The sequence below is a fragment of the Polyodon spathula genome, chromosome 6 (genome assembly GCF_017654505.1).
Source record: "Polyodon spathula isolate WHYD16114869_AA chromosome 6, ASM1765450v1, whole genome shotgun sequence".
Classification (NCBI taxonomy): Eukaryota; Metazoa; Chordata; class Actinopteri; order Acipenseriformes; family Polyodontidae; genus Polyodon; species Polyodon spathula.
In genome coordinates, this window is record NC_054539.1 from 10031954 (window position 1) to 10049929 (window position 17976).

The 17976-nt window shown below is 37.1% G+C and overlaps 1 protein-coding gene across 14 annotated transcripts in view; it reads right to left on the reverse strand.

Moving 5' to 3' along the window:
* Positions 1-17976, reverse strand: part of LOC121316827 (regulating synaptic membrane exocytosis protein 1-like) — a 127817-nt gene that overhangs the window by 98519 nt on the left and 11322 nt on the right. For 12 of the 14 annotated variants that reach the window (XM_041252056.1, XM_041252063.1, XM_041252055.1 and 9 more), the window contains exon 2: positions 16085-16156. The exons of the other annotated variants lie outside the window; for them this stretch is intronic. In XM_041252056.1, coding sequence (XP_041107990.1) covers positions 16085-16156 — 72 coding nt within the window. The remainder of the gene's footprint in view (positions 1-16084; positions 16157-17976) is intronic. 14 annotated transcript variants of the gene reach the window in all.

Sequence of the window (17976 nt, forward strand, 5' to 3'; positions counted from 1 at the left end):
GTTTTGTGTAAACGTAAAAGTACAATCAGATGGATTATGATTAACTTTCTGGGGTTTTTTATGATGATTACACACAAGAGCATACTATTGCACACAGGCACCATCTCTTAATGTCTGTGCACTGGGGACAGGTTAGGAAGGGCCACATTCTCACTAAGTTGGGTCTGATGTCATGGTGACCAGTAGTAGATCCACCATTGCATTGCATGTAGCATTGCCTCATCATGTGCCGACTTTATTGCCTAATAATTATTTATAAACATGTTTTAGGTTTCGCTGTGAATTTTTTTTGCCATTTTAGCTTACTGTTAGGATGTATGTACAACAATACACAGCATCAATTGCCCTGGATATATGGGATCAATTTGTAAGGGTGTTTGAAATAATTGTTGCAACAAACCATTGACCTCTCAAGGGGATAGATTAAGACAAAATGTAATTTCCTATTACTTGCAGCAACACACTGTAGCTATTATTGTATTTTCTACTGTACTGCAGCAAAGAGGTACATATACTCTAAGTAGTACACCAGAATTACACGAATATATCACAACCAACCGCTGAACTTATCTGAACAGACACTGGAACGACTTCCATTTATAAACACACATCACCTGTTATTAGCTACATCTGCACCTTTCCCACTGCATGAAGGCAACCATTTTTCACTCTTCACATTATTACTAATTGCAAGTGAGAGGCTTGAAAGCAAAAAAAGTATATTTTTAGATTTGTATTTAATAAAGTACATTAGCAAGCCATCTACTGGACTCTAGGTTACACTAGTGGACCTCTCCAGCAGTCAGATTACCTACTGACTTGAGCGCAGGTATAAAACTGTACACCAGTTTGTGTGGCAGCAAAGAGGAGAGACAAACCGTGCCTGCAGTGGCAGTTTTACCATCTACTTGATGTAGAGGGAACGACTGGTACCTAAGAGACAAAAGACCAACAGTAGCTGCCAAGTTTTGTGGTAAAGTGACTGAGTGACCAGAAACAGTAAACCAATTACTTCCAGGGCTATGAGTGATCCCAGGCTGTGTGGTCAATATGGTTCCAGTCGGCAACTGACATATAACTAACATAAATACATAACTCGTTTGCCTTTGAACACTCCCACCTATAGATTTTCCTGTATTCCTGTGTTACAGTTTCTGTAAACAAACAGCAGATGACAGCTGGCCTAAAATGCACCAATATATCCAGCAGGGTTCAACTACAAACAGGAAAAAAAGCTTTCCAAGCCTCCCTGTCAGTGGCCTGGCTCTTTGGCTTGGGCCCCATTTAATATATCTTCTTCAGCTTGCACAAGCACTTTAGTTTGGTCTCATACTATGTGGTAGCATATGGCATCAGCAGATTTATGAAAGCTGAGCCTGTGTTGACTTCTAACTGCTGGCATGCCTGTCTCTTATCTTATAGGAACCAAGCAGGACCTGCAATGCAGAAAGAGTCTGCTTCTCAGGACCAGCAGCGACTGAGCAGGATTGTGTTCTGTACTGACAAGTAGTGGTCTAGCCCTGAGATGTTCCAGTCCAACAAACAATCTCGACAGGTGTTACCCCTCAACAGTAAAGTTGCCAAACTGAACAGGAGAAACCTGTCTTAATATCAAGCTTGCAAGGTTTTCAGGCAGGACATCTATAGTATCACTAATACAGTTCCTAGTACATCACATTTATTCATTGGTTAAACTACAAACCAATTACCGGCAAGTTCCCATCACCCATTAGGTATATAACCCTAAATATCATACAAATTGTATTAATTGCCCTTTTCTGCTCCTTAGCTACCTATCAAGGCGTCCTGTTGCAGTTCATAGACCTTAAACTTCAATCTCAGGGTCACATATTCTGTACATTTAAAGCATGTAAAATATCGTAGTAATTGTATTTGCCCTTCTCTGCTCCTTCTAGCTACCTATCAAGGTCCTGCTGCTGTTCAAGGGGTGTTTTCTATCTTTCTTAAAGTAAATCTGATAAATTAAGGTAAGGGGTAACTGTTCACATTGCTCACACTAATTCTGTTTTCTGTCTACACACGTCCATGCTGAGACATCTGCCCTTCAGACCCCCATCTGCGCCTCCGGACCGGCTGTTTCTAACTGCGCAGAACCTGCCAGTCTCCAGATCCTGGTTTTCTGCAAGACTCCAAGATCTTCTCCAAAAGGCGGCCTTTCTTACTCAAACTATGCGTGCCGTTCCTTCAGGATTGAAGCTATAACTACAGCTACTCAGCGAAACATTCCTGCACATCATCAAAAAGCTTGGTCTGCGGTCTTCAGATTCTTAAGAGATTTGCATAAGGAACAATGTTAAAGATATTCCCGTTGCCCAACAACACCTGGAACCTGCATCCTAATAAAGGATCCAACCCTATCATACTGCCACCGCTCCGCCCCACGGCCCTCTGAGTGCTATTCCTCTGCCACTGAGAACTGTATTACCAAATGACAACAGTCTAATTGTACAGACATAGCCGGATTACAGGATGGGGGGGCCCTAAGGTAACCCATATTTTGGGGTTCCTATGCATATTATGGTGAATGGTGTTATTGGCATATTGGTTTGGGACCTATACCAAGCCATATTTTGGTGGCCACCTACATACTCACTCTTCCACAACAACCAGGGTGCTCCAGGTATGAGGCTTGTTAAACTGTGTATGCCTTTATTGCCTTGTGCCATATGACAGAAATGCCATCTAAGTGATAATAACTAAATTTAATTGTTGTTAATGATAAGTTTAATTTACATTCAAACATCTGCAGGAAGATAGAACATAACACGATGCAATATGGATCACAGACAAAAAAAAAGCTTCAGTCGCAGGCAGTAAAATACAAAAGCATTAGCAAGTGCATAATATAACATCCACTGGGGTTAATGGGTCAGTGGTTTTGTCAGGCAGCTATTACGTGTACAATGTGTGTAAAACAAAAACAATGTTCCATAGATTCTATCTACAGACCAGTAGTAGCATTGTATTCAATAGAACAAAACAATCTAGTTTAACAAAAAAAGGGAATCACTTTTCTGTCCTTTACTTCTTTTTTTTTTGTTTGCTTTTTGTAGCTGGGAGAGAAACAAACACTATGAACTTAAACCGTTCTTGCCAGCTGCAGACATCTGCATTCGAATTTCCTTCAGCCTCCTGCATTGCACACGTTTACCTTTACCCGTCTTTTTTTCTAAAATTCCAACTTCCAAATGAAAAAGGAAAGTTTCTAAAATTTAAAAGAGGCACAATGTGCACATTTGAGACAGGACAGGTTTTTAAATTGGCCTTAAAACCGAAATAAATAGGTAAATTGAGCCTGATTCATACATTTTATCCTGCAGACTGATGGCTCTGATGTAGGACTAGGGATGGATCTATCCTAGGAGGTACAGGGCGTGGATCATTTGGTATTGCACCTTAGCAGTAAGAGGCTTGCGTAAGAGACTCAGAGACCAGGTGCGCTGTAAATCGAGAAAGAAATGCCTAGCCGTCAAAAAAAAAAAAAAACGAAAATTCTGCTGGGGGCCCTAAGCTATAGCGTAATTTGTTAATATATGTTAATCTGGCCTTGCATACAGACATATGTCGGTCTATTTTAATAGTAATTATCTTTTGTCTTTAGGCTACAATGTTAAGGTTTGTCAAGCAGTAATCTCAGCAAAATCATTTTTTAAGTGTATGACAACTGACACCTACGATGTAGAAGATACCAGAGGGGAATACCGTCAAGACTTTCTCAGAAATCCCAGGAAAGTCTTTTCGGTTCAGTGCTAACTAAGTACGTCATGTGACGCCCACACTTCATCCCACAGGAAAGGTACAGAATACAAAAACATGAAGAGGTGCCCTCATTATGCCATGCAGACCAGTGTACTGGAGAACAGAGACAGCTTTTCTGTATATCTCAGGGACTCATTATTAACCAGACTTCATATTCAGCCTCCTCTTGATTTTTATTTAGTATCTACAAACAATGGCTCTGTTCAACAAGTTAACTCACAAGTCATTTAAAGGACTTTTGTTTTTCAAAATCAAAATTTCATGCATAAAATAAAGTTATATATTCATGAAACTGTTCTAGATTGTTCTTAAAGAAGCCAACAACAGCATCAAGCACTTTCATAAATATTTAATTATTTAATCTAAAACCTAATAAATATCACACTTTGTCAATGTAAATGATATCAATAGTTTCATTCTGTAATAATCCTGTTGGTATTTTCCACCAGGACTGATTTATTTACCTATCTATTAACATTACTATATATAGTAAAACATACATTGAAATAAGGTCCTCAAAATAAATCTGGTTTATATATTTTAGGGCATCTGTATTCAGATCTACCACTGTTTAGATTATTAAAAAGACCCTGAATATTTGTGAATTTGGCTCTACTGTATATCTATAGCTATGTCTTAAATGCCCCGCCAAGCTTTGTATTCTTCCCATGGGTTAGCCCCATTCCAATACAAATAGAATACAAATAGAATATTCAAAAAATGCATATTGTTCCCTCAGCACTAACTCATGCATGTTATACATATCCCATTTCTAACCCTATAATTCCCAAATTTCTCAAAAGAGACTATGCCAACACAAAGCAGACAAGGAAACTGTTAGTCATTGGTCCTTTATTTAATAGATTCAAAATGTGATCTACTGTACATACCTGTGGTACCCTCTGGCTTTGTACATGCAATGTCGCCCATTGAGCCTTTTCCTGAAGAGCACTGGACAAGAACTGCACTTGAACTTGGTGTGGCATTTATACAGTGCTGTAGATGCTGTGCTGTGTGTGTTGTGGCTTACATGTAAAGACTATTTCAAGTGAAATACAATAATGGGTCAAATGGGAGCCATGGCCGTGCCACCTTATAACTGGTTCTTTGCTCTAAAGGGTTTTCTTACTGCATAATGAGACAGCACTGTAATTATAAATCAGTTCCACACAACTACTATATGGATTTGACAGTATCTGTTACTGTCGGCTGCTCCACAGAAAGGGCTAACAGCTGGCACAACCTGGAAAGGAACAATTGATCTTAATCTAATCAGGACCCGGACTAATAGGGTCACTAAACACTATACACATAATGTACAGTACATTTTTGACCACTCCAAAATATATGAAAATTTCACCCACTGCTTAGATTTAAATATTTGTTGAAATGTCCTCTATTTTAAGGTAGAACATAATTTTATTACAATACACTGAGTTTAGCTGTATTTCCAGGCACACAACTGAACACATAAACTGTACAACATTTTATCTCTTTTATTTCCACACTTTATTACCATGAAGAATCTCCTCATTGTTAATGTTTTTCACTGATGCACTGATTTTTGCAGGACAGGCTTTGCTTCTCCTTAGGCAAAAGTTGCTCAACTGACAGTAACAAAAACAAAAAAAAAACCTGAACTTCTTGCTTTCCTGCAAAGAAACTTGGCCAGAGGTATGTGAATCCCTAAGACCATCATTAAGAACTACTCAACCAGAACAGAAGTAACTGAGCTTCAGACTGAAACAACAGTTCAATGCTAGGTACAGATAAACTATTTTTTAAATAAGGACTATCATTTGATGTTTGTTTTTTTTTTTTTTGGTTTGCGTGTATGTGTGCACCAATATTAAGTATGACGTTGGAAAATTAATTTTACTTTAAATAAACTCACTCAAGCTTAACATCTCTGGAGCAAAGCAACTGGAAAACACCTGTAATTACCTAGAAGCCATCATTACATTACTTAGCTCTGAGATGAAAATGAAACAGAAAGACTGACTAGAGCTTTATTTGTACCTTGTTACTGGGGAAATGAATACAAGCATCTCCAGCAAATATCACACCAACCTCAATGCTGTTCGATTCAGATGCATAGTGCTACCCTGCTTAGTCTTAACAAAATAAATTAGCACCTCTATATATATATATGCTGTATCTGGGATAACTATTTCACTGCATCTTCTGACATTCTGATGCTTGTCTCTGAAGTTGTGTGAAGTGGGGCAAACCTGCATCAAGGTGTACAGAGTTTAACCTTCAAATCCAGCAATCCAGCAATTCTGATCCTGAACATGACATGACTTTTTACTCTTGATGTTGCATAACTAAAAGTTAAAAACATTTTTGAGGATATGTTGCACATATCCTTAATTTACCCAGCGCCGGATTTTAATACTTTTATATCTTTTTATACCCAAAGTTCTTCAACAGATGAAAAGAGGACCAGTGATTACGCTGCTAATGCTAACAAGAACACCTTGATTAGCATTCCTTTTGACCCAGTTAGATGCAGTTAGAAAACCTGAATTTGAATCAACTTATGTATGTGTATTACATTATCGCATGGGACTCTGCTACAGAAAACAGCATCAATTGTATTGAAGAAAGCGATACATTTTGTATTGTTTGTTTGCTAAAAAAATCTTTTAAACTAACCAGTCAGCCAGAATGGAACACAGCCCTGAAAACAAAGAATAAAGGAACTGCTGACTGCATGTGGCACCTGCCAAAAGTGAACCATGTACACAAACTGTGTGTCTGTCTGTCTGTCTGCGTGCGTGCGTGCGTGCGTGCGTGCGTGCGTGTCTGTCCGTCTGTGTGTGTGTGTGTGTGTGTGTGTGTTACACAAGACAGATGCATCTTATAACAGACTAGTAAAGAACAAGCCCAAAAACAGCATGATGCTCTCAACCTTCAAAAACCCAAAGCAAACCTCTGCTGCAGATATAACACAGGGAAAAGGTGGCTACAGCTTGTGAGACAAAGTGCCATGGTGAAAGAAGAAGAAAGACAGCGACAGGGAGAAAAGATATGCCTGTTCGCAAGAACAGGTCTACAGTATTACAAAATAATTTAAAGACTGTGTTGGACTACAATACTAAAAAACAACTTAAAGACTGTGTTGGACTACAATACTACAAAACAACTTAAAGACTGTATTGGACTACAATACCACAAAACAACTTAAAGACTGTATTGGACTACAATACCACAAAACAACTTAAAGACTGTATTGGACTACAATACTACAAAACAACTTAAAGACTGTATTGGACTACAATACTACAAAACAACTTAAAGACTGTGTTGGACTACAGTTGTGGTTGAAGAACTAAAGAAGCAGACATCACATCAAGACTGATCCCGTTACGGATCGAAGAACCATCACGAAAAGGACTTCATCGTGCATTTCAACGATTAACGTTCCACAACCAAACGCCGAATGAGTCAAGGGCTGCTGAGTAAAATCTAAGTTACAGTTTCCGCATTAAACTTTTCTATTACTGTTATCCAATAAATTGTAGTTATTAATTGAACCATCCTTGTGCCTGTGTTGGTGTTTATAAATACGTTTTTGATCTCTCTGAACTGAAGTAATATTTGAAATAGGAAACTACTCGATTGTTCCCACATGGTTTACATGCTTTTTCAAATTGCACCTGTGATCTACTTATTGAGGATCTATCCTCAATAAAAATTACGGTACAATGATCAATTGAAATACAGTTACTGTTACTGCTGATTATGAATTTGTACTGAATAACATTAGTAATATTATAATCATGCAATTTCCTATTGACTACACATCCCAATGGCGGAATTCCCTACCTCAGGGCATTGATGAATCAAGACTCCTGTTCTAAATTTAAATCCAAACTCAATACTTTTTTTTTGTTTGAAAAGGCTTACAGGTAAAGTGCCTGGAGATGCTTGGCGTGAAAAGGCTGTAAAGAAATACATGTTTCGCTGTTTAAACAAGAGAGGCTTCGTGTCTCTGAATCTCAATCTCACAATCCTGAGGGGGTGCTTTTCTTAGTAAGGTAAACAGAGACATCTCCTGTAGGAGGTAAAGCCTAAGAATGCAGGAAAGATTCTCCACGGGCCCATTTGTCTGCCAGTGGATCAAGAGAGGCGTTGGCAGGAATTGCTGGAGGGTGTTTTTAAGTTCCGCCTCTGTAAGCAAGGATCACTGTGGAGTGACGGCAGTATTTCAAAGGAGGGTTACTGACAAGAGTTCAAACAACAGGGGCCAAAATCTCTTCTAAAAAAAAAAAAACAGCTATAAAAAAATCCAATGCCTCCGCTCATCTACCAAAGTGCAAAGAGATTTGGTTGGCATGTCACTTTCCTTTTTTTGTGTAACACTGCAATCCAACACACACAATATATATATATATATATATATATATATATATATATATATATATATATATATATATATATATATATATAGATGCAGTGGTTCTCATTTATAGTAGATTCTGATTCACATGAAACTCATGTTAAAGAACCATGAATTTGTGACTAAATACAGTGCGATATTAAAACAAAGAAAAAGAAAATGGATACTTATCAAAATATTGTAGGAGATTAACCTCCCTTCCCCTTCCCCCATGTTATTGAAAATAAATCAGTAGTTTGCAGAGTACCTCCGTCATTCATGTCACATGCTAGGGATGCACCACCATTAGCTGCTGCATACAAGATGCTGCTAGCTCTCCCAGTGTCTGGCTTCCCTCGCAATCACAGCACTTGAGAACTCTTTAAGGGAGAGGTGGCAGATCACAAGGCATGGCAAGCGGGAGCAGAGAGTGGTCTGTTAGGATGAGGGTGCACAACTGTATATGTGCATTGGAATGTTTTGTTTTTTTTTTTTTTGGGGGGGGGGGGGTTCTCATAGTACAGCAGTAACCCTTCACATATCACAATGCTACAATGGTACTATTTTGTATGATTAATAATATGGCCAGATGATCATGATGCCTTAGTAATTTGTTATATGCTGATATACAACTCTGCTCAACTTACACACAGAACTTATTTCCAGATTTCAAAGCAAATACAGTACACACGTTAAATTTTCATGCTGGTCAATTATCAGTGCCTTACAGTACATGGGCTCCTCTAAACAGTTCAATGGTATGCTTCTATTGTATGTTTTACACACGGACAATTAGCTAAGTCCAGGAAGTTGATAGTCCCACGGGAAAGGTCAGGGCAGGGTCACCTACCAAACGCTATCCATTATCAATATAGAGCACCACAGAATTCTGCAAGGACACCGGCGGTTTACAGAAATCAAGATGCCCTTTGTTCACAAAAATGGTTGACAAATGGTTCAATGAAAGCTCACCAGTTGCCACTATTGACTCATCTGTACTGCTGGAGTGTGACATCAAGTGTTTGGGTTTCTCCTGTCCCTCCAGCAATAACACTTGTCCGTTCGGATGTGGGCATGAAGTTTTCTTCAATCACAAACATTTAAATCTGCTACAACAATGTTCGAACAGTGGTAACACCAAAAACAAAGCTGACTATTGTTCATTGTGATCACTTCTTCCTCACATAGGATGCTCTTATATTCTCGTAGTTCTCCATTTTGCAATGAAATGTAGTTTATTTAGTCTTACTCCAATGGAAATTAGTTTCAGTTTAGTAAAAAATATATATAATAATAATAAATGGCTGTGATTGATCAGCTTTGATTGGCAAAACATTCATTTTTTTAGCTAAAGTTCTGTTACTCAAACTCAAATTTAAAACATTATACAACCTGATTAAATTACCGGGATCAAAATAACTTCAAGGATTTCCCAATTCTTTTTTTACTGCATATGCATTTTTATCATATATGTCTCCATCCACACAGTATCTCAAAAGCCTCTATATTCACTTAAGATCATGCAAGCAGTAAACTCTGTACATGGCTTCAAGGGTGCCTTGTTCTTATTCTGCAATTGTTATGAATGACTGGCGATCAATGACAATCATTGAATGCCACCTGCCCCCTCAAGCCCTTCCTCAATGCTCTGCCTGTACACCACGAAGTGAGCTGCAGGGATGGCCCTCGACTGCTGATGAAGATTCAATTAAAAAGATCAATTCAGATGGGGTTCTCCTATTCATGTACAATAAAAAAAAATCATTTGATCTCTAAGCATTTGTTTGGGGATTCAGGATATCGGGTTTCTAAAAATGTTCCAGTTGGCATTTATATAAGCATCATTCATTCCATCACCCCCCCAGAACAAGAATCATAAGACAGTTCTGTTAATATTCATCGCAAAGATGAAAAACCGTGTTTCTCAGGGAAGATGACCTAGTTATCGTCTCCTTCTCAAAAGAGATATTTTTAGGTTGCTCAAGTTAGCTGCTGAAAGGGAACTAGATTCATTTTTTATTCATTTTGTTTATTGATACGCATCTGCACATATTCTGTTCCCTGTCATTCTGTTTTTTTTTTACTTTTACTTTTATTAAAAACAAGAACAACAACATGATTAGCAAGTTGGTTTAGATTAACTCAGTTTTTACATAAATTTGACTACATATTGTGTACATATACATACATTATTTCAGTGTTTTGTTATAAATGGCTAGGTACATAATATGGTTATGTTCATATTGTAAACCCAGCAGGTACCCATTAATGAACAAAGCTACATAAAACCCAGGATTAGGTTAGCAGGGGGCTCAATCATAGACTATTGTTTTTTTAAACATAGAAAACCAAATTAATAAACAAGGCATGGATGATTAATAAAAAATTAATCTTGATTTATTTTTTTATTTTTTTTAAATAAATCTAACACTGTACATAAACAATTTTAACAATTTCCAAACAATTAAAATCTTAATTACACCAAATCCATTTGTCAAACACTATTGTACAGTAACTTTGCATTGGGATCTGACAGACTGTTCTGTATAGAAATGTCAAGGTAAACCCTTAAGTATGTCTGGATTGATAGCTAGTGCACAACTGGCTGTGGCAACAGTGCCTGTGGTTGCAACTGCCAGTAGGAGATTGACTAATTGACTATTGAATAGCACTGCACCAAACGCCAAACTTTTGAAATATATTAAAACAAGAAATGTCAAAATGTAATATTACCAGTAGTGCGTGTTATTTGAATCTTTTATTTTAATGACTTAAAGGAAAAAAAATGATAGTGGATCTGTCTCTGTTTATTGCCCTTTGCTCAGAGTCATTAACTTTTTTTCCACAAATTATAAAAATTACAAAACAAGAGAAATTTACTATCGTATATATTTTTCTAACAATGCACATTTAAATGATATCTTTGGAAACTACATAATCTTAGTCTATATGAAAGAAGAGATATAAACTCTACGATAATAACATTAGGACATTAGTACAATTTTCAGTCACATATTAATAATGCTGCAAATTAATACTTTGAGTTAATTAACAAGTAACAGAATCTGCACTGTCATGGCCAATCACATTTTGCGGTAGCCTCTAAATAAACGTATTCTATAGAATGCCATTATGAAGGCCTTTTTAGTCTTCCCATTGGAATTGTAAGAGGGTGGAAGGAACAGTGATCCTGTATTAGAAACTATACTTCTTTATACTGTAAGTGATCCAGACAACGACATTGATATGTATTGAGCCTTGTATTTTCATTTTCTTATGATAACCACAACTCTGAATCTGGCTTACACCCCCATTTGTTAAAGCCACTAGTCTTGACATGCCCACATATACATTTAGTAACAGAAAAACACTTGGAAAGTTATTCATCCTCAATGACCAAAGCTAATTAGTTAAACGGTTCATGTGTAATATTCCCTAATTTGATTCTGGATTAATCTTCCTCTGAAGAATTATGCGTCTCGATGCCTTTGTGGTATTACTATCTGAAGTCACCTGGAAAGACAATAGCTGTCTTATTTTGCATTGGCATACTCTGACTGTCACACCAAGGCTCCTCGTCAAGGATTATGGATAATTACATGACAAATGGAATCTTTCTGTCAATCACTTTCATTTGGATTTAATTTGGATGAACAAAAAACACAAATTCAGAAAGGAGACACCTCCAATGGGATAAAATGAACAAAGTACTGGATTGACAGATTGGCTGTAAATGATTACATTGTTATTTGAATATGGCCCATGGCCTTGCCCATTGGAGCTAGTTAGCTGTCCTTATGCTGGCAAACTATGATTAATGAAGTATATGAATTAGATGAATGTCTAATGCCAGCGGGCAGGAGAAGTGGCAGTTAAGGGCTGCCTTCCCCCTAGACAAGGCATACTGCAAGGTGGAGGCAGGGGAGGAGGGGATCAAACCAATGAACGATAAAGGCGGCCAAGTGGTGTATATACCTTTTTCAACCACCCCCATATATGTATATTATATAGTATATATAGAATATATAATAGTATATATATATATATATACTGATAATTATGTGTTAATATTATGTGTTTCATTAAGGGGTGTAATCTCCTTTCAGAAGTACAAAATACAACCAAGTTTCCAAGGCTTCCATAGACTTCCGCCACAGCATCCTGTCGCCAGATGACAGATTCAATAGTATTCAGACTAAAGCTACTGACTACATAATTAATTTTAGACATGACTTTATTAAAAAATAATGTACCAAGTTTATTTCTTTTTAGTTTCATTTTACCAAGCTTCTTTTTAGCGCTTCTATATAAAGTTATAGAAGAGAATTGAGCACCACATTTTGTCACAGTTGCGATACTGATTACTAAATAACTGAGCATGCCAGTTGAAAGTGTCTACTAATGTGAAAAGGCATATTAACTGAAGCGGGGTTGCCTGTCGGGGTAAAGCTGGGAGTCATAAACTGTAAACATTTGAAAACCCTTTCAAATGGAGGGCAGTGATGGCTCACTTGTTTTTTGCTGTTAAGTATACTGCAAGTTCTTACGCTAACTTTGACTGTCACATTAACCCAGACACGCGCTTTCTTAAAATACCCCGAGGCACTGAGAAGATCATGCCAAAGGAAGGCTAAATGCCTCACAGGCCACTTCTGTCTAAAACAACATGATGAGAGAGAAAAAGCTCAAGAATTCCTGGGGGGTGGGATCTAGGAGCAACAGCAATTAAAAAAACAGGTTTGGATGAGTAACTAAAAAATGGGAAGTGAATTACATATCCAAGGGCAAAAAGGGTACACACATAATTGGGAACAAGCTTGGAAATGTACTGGCTCTCGTTATGGGGGTCACTATATGGCAGAGGTATCTAAAATGCCCAAAGAGTTCCTTTATGCAGTTGCTTTTTTTTCCTACACATGGCTTGACTAACCTATACAATAAATAACGCAGCATCTCCTTCCATTACTTCTCTGATTTAAACTGCAAAATTGAATCCCTAACACAAACAAATTCGTGTTAGTCTCCGTATTCCGAAAAGTCAATGAAGGTTTTCTCAGTGTAATAAATGTTGAGCAGATTTCAACTTCCAAGTGATTTTAGAAACTTGATGCATATTTTAATAGCTGTATAACAAGCTGCTAAAATAAGATTCTGAATCTCTTTGTAATGTACTTCTTGCTAAAAAATATGCTCTGACTTCAACACTACCTCGTTTCTTTCTTTGATTAAAACACCGGGCAATTTCAATAAAACTGTGTAAGGTCAAATGTATTTTAAAAGATTTATGCGGTCGCATATATATGTTATTTGTGATTACAGACAGCAGAACCAGTTATTTTTGGTAACCAAGGAGCCAAGTTAAGCAATGGAATTTTACAAACGTTTTCTTTTTCTAAAAAAATGTTACTGGATGCAATTCATTTTCTGCATTATATTTGTTTGCTTAAAAATACTAAATGTTATAATTGTCTGTCCTACAATGGATCATGGAATCTTTACTGTCCAGGCAGAGCTTGGCAGGGATGTGCTCTGATGGTCTGGGTGCTACTGCAGTGGTATCATACACTGGTAGTGGCTACAGATCAATAAGGGAGTTCCTCAGGACTCCATATCAGTCATATCTGCATAGTATATATAGAGCTTCCACCTTTATTATGAAAGCATTGTTTGACTCTTCAATTTAATACAATGTAACTACTGGAAATATGCAGAATCATGTTTTATTCTCAGACAGTATGCTCACGTGGAACAGACACTGAAACTGCTCCCCAAAAACATACTAAAAAAGAAAACAGTACTTAAGCTTTAATTAAGAAGTGGCACTTAAACAGTGAGGTCATCATAGTTGTTACATATCTGAAGAAAAACATTTCAGCCTGAATAAATCTGTGCAAACACTTCCAACATGAAAACTGGGCCATTAAACTGGCTGAAGGAACTGCTGTGTTAAATAAAAAATAAATAAAAGAGACTATTCAGAACAAAAATAGTCTTAATGGTCCTGAAATTGAATTAAAAACATTTTTATTTTTTTATTTTAGAACAAGAATATTCTTCATAAAGACGAGCTCTCAACTCCAAGCATAAACCAGGCATGTACCTATTGTTCGTGTAATTTAATTTAGCTTTGTTCCAGTGGGAACAGGCATAGAGATTATCTCTATAATTACAGCTATTTCCACAACCTCTGCCTTTTGTCTGGGGCCTGTCATTCTCTCTGACAATACCTGAACTAATCGATCAAATCGAAAACTCTAAGAGTGAGTTAATACTTCTTGGGACAGTACCACAATGCATTCTGGATAAGGGGGTCGGGGGTTCAGTGGATTAATGCAGTAGCTGTTCTCTGGTTTGAATACAACTTGGCAGGTGAAATGCATGTGGTGATCAAATGTGAATAACTGTCAATAACCACCACACAATGTGACACAGTTGTTTGTGAAGAGAAATCCAGGTCTTCAGGTAAGGATTAAGGTTCACAGTGAAACTTCTCTTGTACATGATCACAATTCTTAAACTCTTAAATGTGGTTAATTCAAATTAACAGTAAATTATTCATGTACTTACTATACTGTAGGGCCCCTCAAGAAGTCACTGTTTTGAACATATCACTATGTGTAAGCCAGATAGCGACATAATGAGAACTGTATTTCCTAAGTCTTTATTTATTTGTAGAAGGATGTCCACTCCTCCTACAAAACCGCAACAAGGCTGAGAAACTGTGAATCACTGCATATTTTGAATGGCTAAGCTGCCACAAGAAAGATAAAAACACATCAAGGTTTCACCGAAAAAAAGCTTCTAATGGAACTCCAATATGAACTAACACCACATATAGATTATCACTCGATTATCTTCGCTAAAAGCAGTATATATATATTTACAGTCGCTACGTTTTTAGCCATGATTATATCTACAATAAAATTGTTAGTTTTTAATTTATTTTTTAAAAGTTAGTTTTTCTGTGTATTATTATGTCTGTTTTATAAGCAGGATAACACACTCCAGGGCTTGTGGTTTGTGTTTCATTAGCATATGGCTTTGTTGGTATGAAGGCAGACTCTCCACTCAGCTTCACTTCATGCCTCCAACCCAATCACAGCCATATGTTAATGCAACACAACCCACGCCCCATTGTGTGTTATCCCTTACATAACACATAGGTAATGCTGAATGATTTGCTAAGTGCTTCACTTTGTGAGTGATGGTTGCTTTGTCTCTCTTCCTCTCCCTCACCCTCTCCCTCTCCCTCTCCCTCTCCCTCTCCCTCTCCCTCTCCCTCCTCTCTCTCTCTCTCTCTCTCTCTCTCTCTCTCTCTCTCTCTCTCTCTCTCTCTCTCTCTCATCAACTGTGTTTTTAAATCAATTAACTGTCACATTTTCAAACAAATCCAATTGATTGGCAATCATCTTAAAACAGGCTTTGTTCACCTTTGCAAAGAAATAACAGATAAGGAAAATAAGTGGTTTACACTTTTCAGCAACCTTTCATTCTTGTCCAATACGGTTGCAAATGGGTTTATAATCTGTGAAACGCCTGCTAATAACAATTGCAATTAAACATGAGTATGTGTTAACCATTGAAGGCCACTGGCAGTAGCATTAGAAATGAACTCATTTACTAGCTACGTTGACTGTTCTACACTGACTGCAATGGTAAAGGACCTCATAATGAGTTGTTGGTAACTATGTACTGTGTATTGCCTAATCTAAAAAAGCCTACATGCATATGAACCTTCTCTGTTAAAACCCAAATAGCCTCTTTACAAAAATATTTTCAAATAACAATCAGTGCTTTGACATATTCTTCCCAAATGTTCATCGCACACAATTATTTTTCTCTCAGACTCAGGTCTGTATATTTTACATCATTTAACAATACTGTAAATACAATAAAATAAAAACAAATACCATCAATTACCTGCTTTCATTTTGTTCAGGCTGTTTCTTTCCAATAAGGAGTACAGTTCTTGCTTCTAGTGGATTTTCTTCTCTACAACACATGGTACAGTATTATGGCAGAGAACTGCATTTCTATTATTTTTTTATTTTATTTTTAATAAAGATTGTTTTCAGTTGGATTACTCCTGAGTATTAACATAACTTCAGGTAAACTCCAACTGTAATTATGCATGCAATACTCTTGCATAATGCTACAAGTAGTATAGTCTTTCTTTCCTTTTTCTTTTCTTATAAATATGTCTAGGCTTGGGGGTTAATCATTATTATTTGTTTAAAGGGCTAGCAGTTTCAGAACATGCTTGCATATCTATGTAATGCATAACAACAAACATAAAGGCCACACATATTCCTGGGTCTAAGCAATGTTATAGATAATATATTTTTGATTGCATTAGTAGTCCAATGAGACTTAAAAGAATATCTGTTAACCTGGAGCTCTACATGGCAGTTACACACATTAATATTCATATTAATTTAAAATGGACATTCTGAAAGGCTAGTTTTAAGTCATTGGCTTTTGTTTTTTTAAGTAACAGACAGTTAATAAGTGTTTGCTACATGTTACCAGGAGATACAACCAAAAAACAGATGGATGATTACAAATTCAAGTACTATACTGGTAGGTTTTAACGGTTGAAGAATGCCTTCTTTTTCAATACCTTTTCCAGAAAAGTTGTAAAAAAATGTTTTGGCTTGCTTGTTCAATATTTTATATTTACGTAAATGTCTACAACCTCTTATCTTATGGTTTGTGACCAAGTTTGAAGAAAACCAACTCAACACACAACTCAAAACAACTCTGGGAAAGTTACATGTTTGCTCCTGTTTGCCCAAAACTTGGCTTAAAGATAAAAAATACAAGATGCTACACATTATATAGAGGAAACACATGACTCTGCACTCTATTTTAGTACACCAAGGACACTGATTAAATAACTGTAGACTGAGGGAAAATATACAATTGGACATATGGTAGTGCAATGAAACTAAACACCAGACAACACTGGAGACCTGTTTCCAAAAACACATATCAGTGGCTGTTTCATTTGTGACCCTAGCCAATTTTGGTTCTAATATGGAATGATCCTTTTAGAGGGTTGTGGTGAGCTGGAGCCTAATCTGGGAGATACAGGGTGCAAGGTGGGACTACAGAGGGTAGTTCTTCAGAGAGCAATTTAGAGTGACCAATAAATCTGAACAGCATATCTTTGGACTGTGGGAGGAAACCAAAGCATCTGGAGAAAACTCACACAAACACAGGGAGAAATTGTGAACTTCACACAGCCAGACCCCTAGGCTGGAATTGAACCCAGGACCTTGGCACTGTGAGGCAGCAGCACTAACAACCACACCACCATGCTGCCTGGGATTTGGTTATATTTAATGTTATTTGTTTTTAGATTTAAGTAGAGGTGGAATACAATGAAAACTTGGATAATTCACATTTTACTCAAAACTGCACAGCCTACACTTCACATACATCCACTGAATTGTACCTGCTCATGAATGCATTCATATGGTTTAGGAATTGGAAGCCTCCTAAGCTACAGTGAATCAAGCTATACAGAGTAGTAGATCAGCCTAAAGAAATGAATAAACAGCATACCTCACTAATTTATTGAATTGTTCACAACCAGAACCTTCAAATCTAATCTCTCAAAACGGCTTTGAAGCTTAACGGGGTGACATCATCTGCAGCAGCGTTCCCTTTCTAACAGTATCTATTTTGTTTAGACTAGTGTTGCTTTGTAATTCAAATGCAATTGTGAATCATTTAAATTAAACTCCCTATTCAGATGTCCCTTTCTCTTCAGAAACTGAAATTGCTGATATAAATGTAGGCAGTGACTC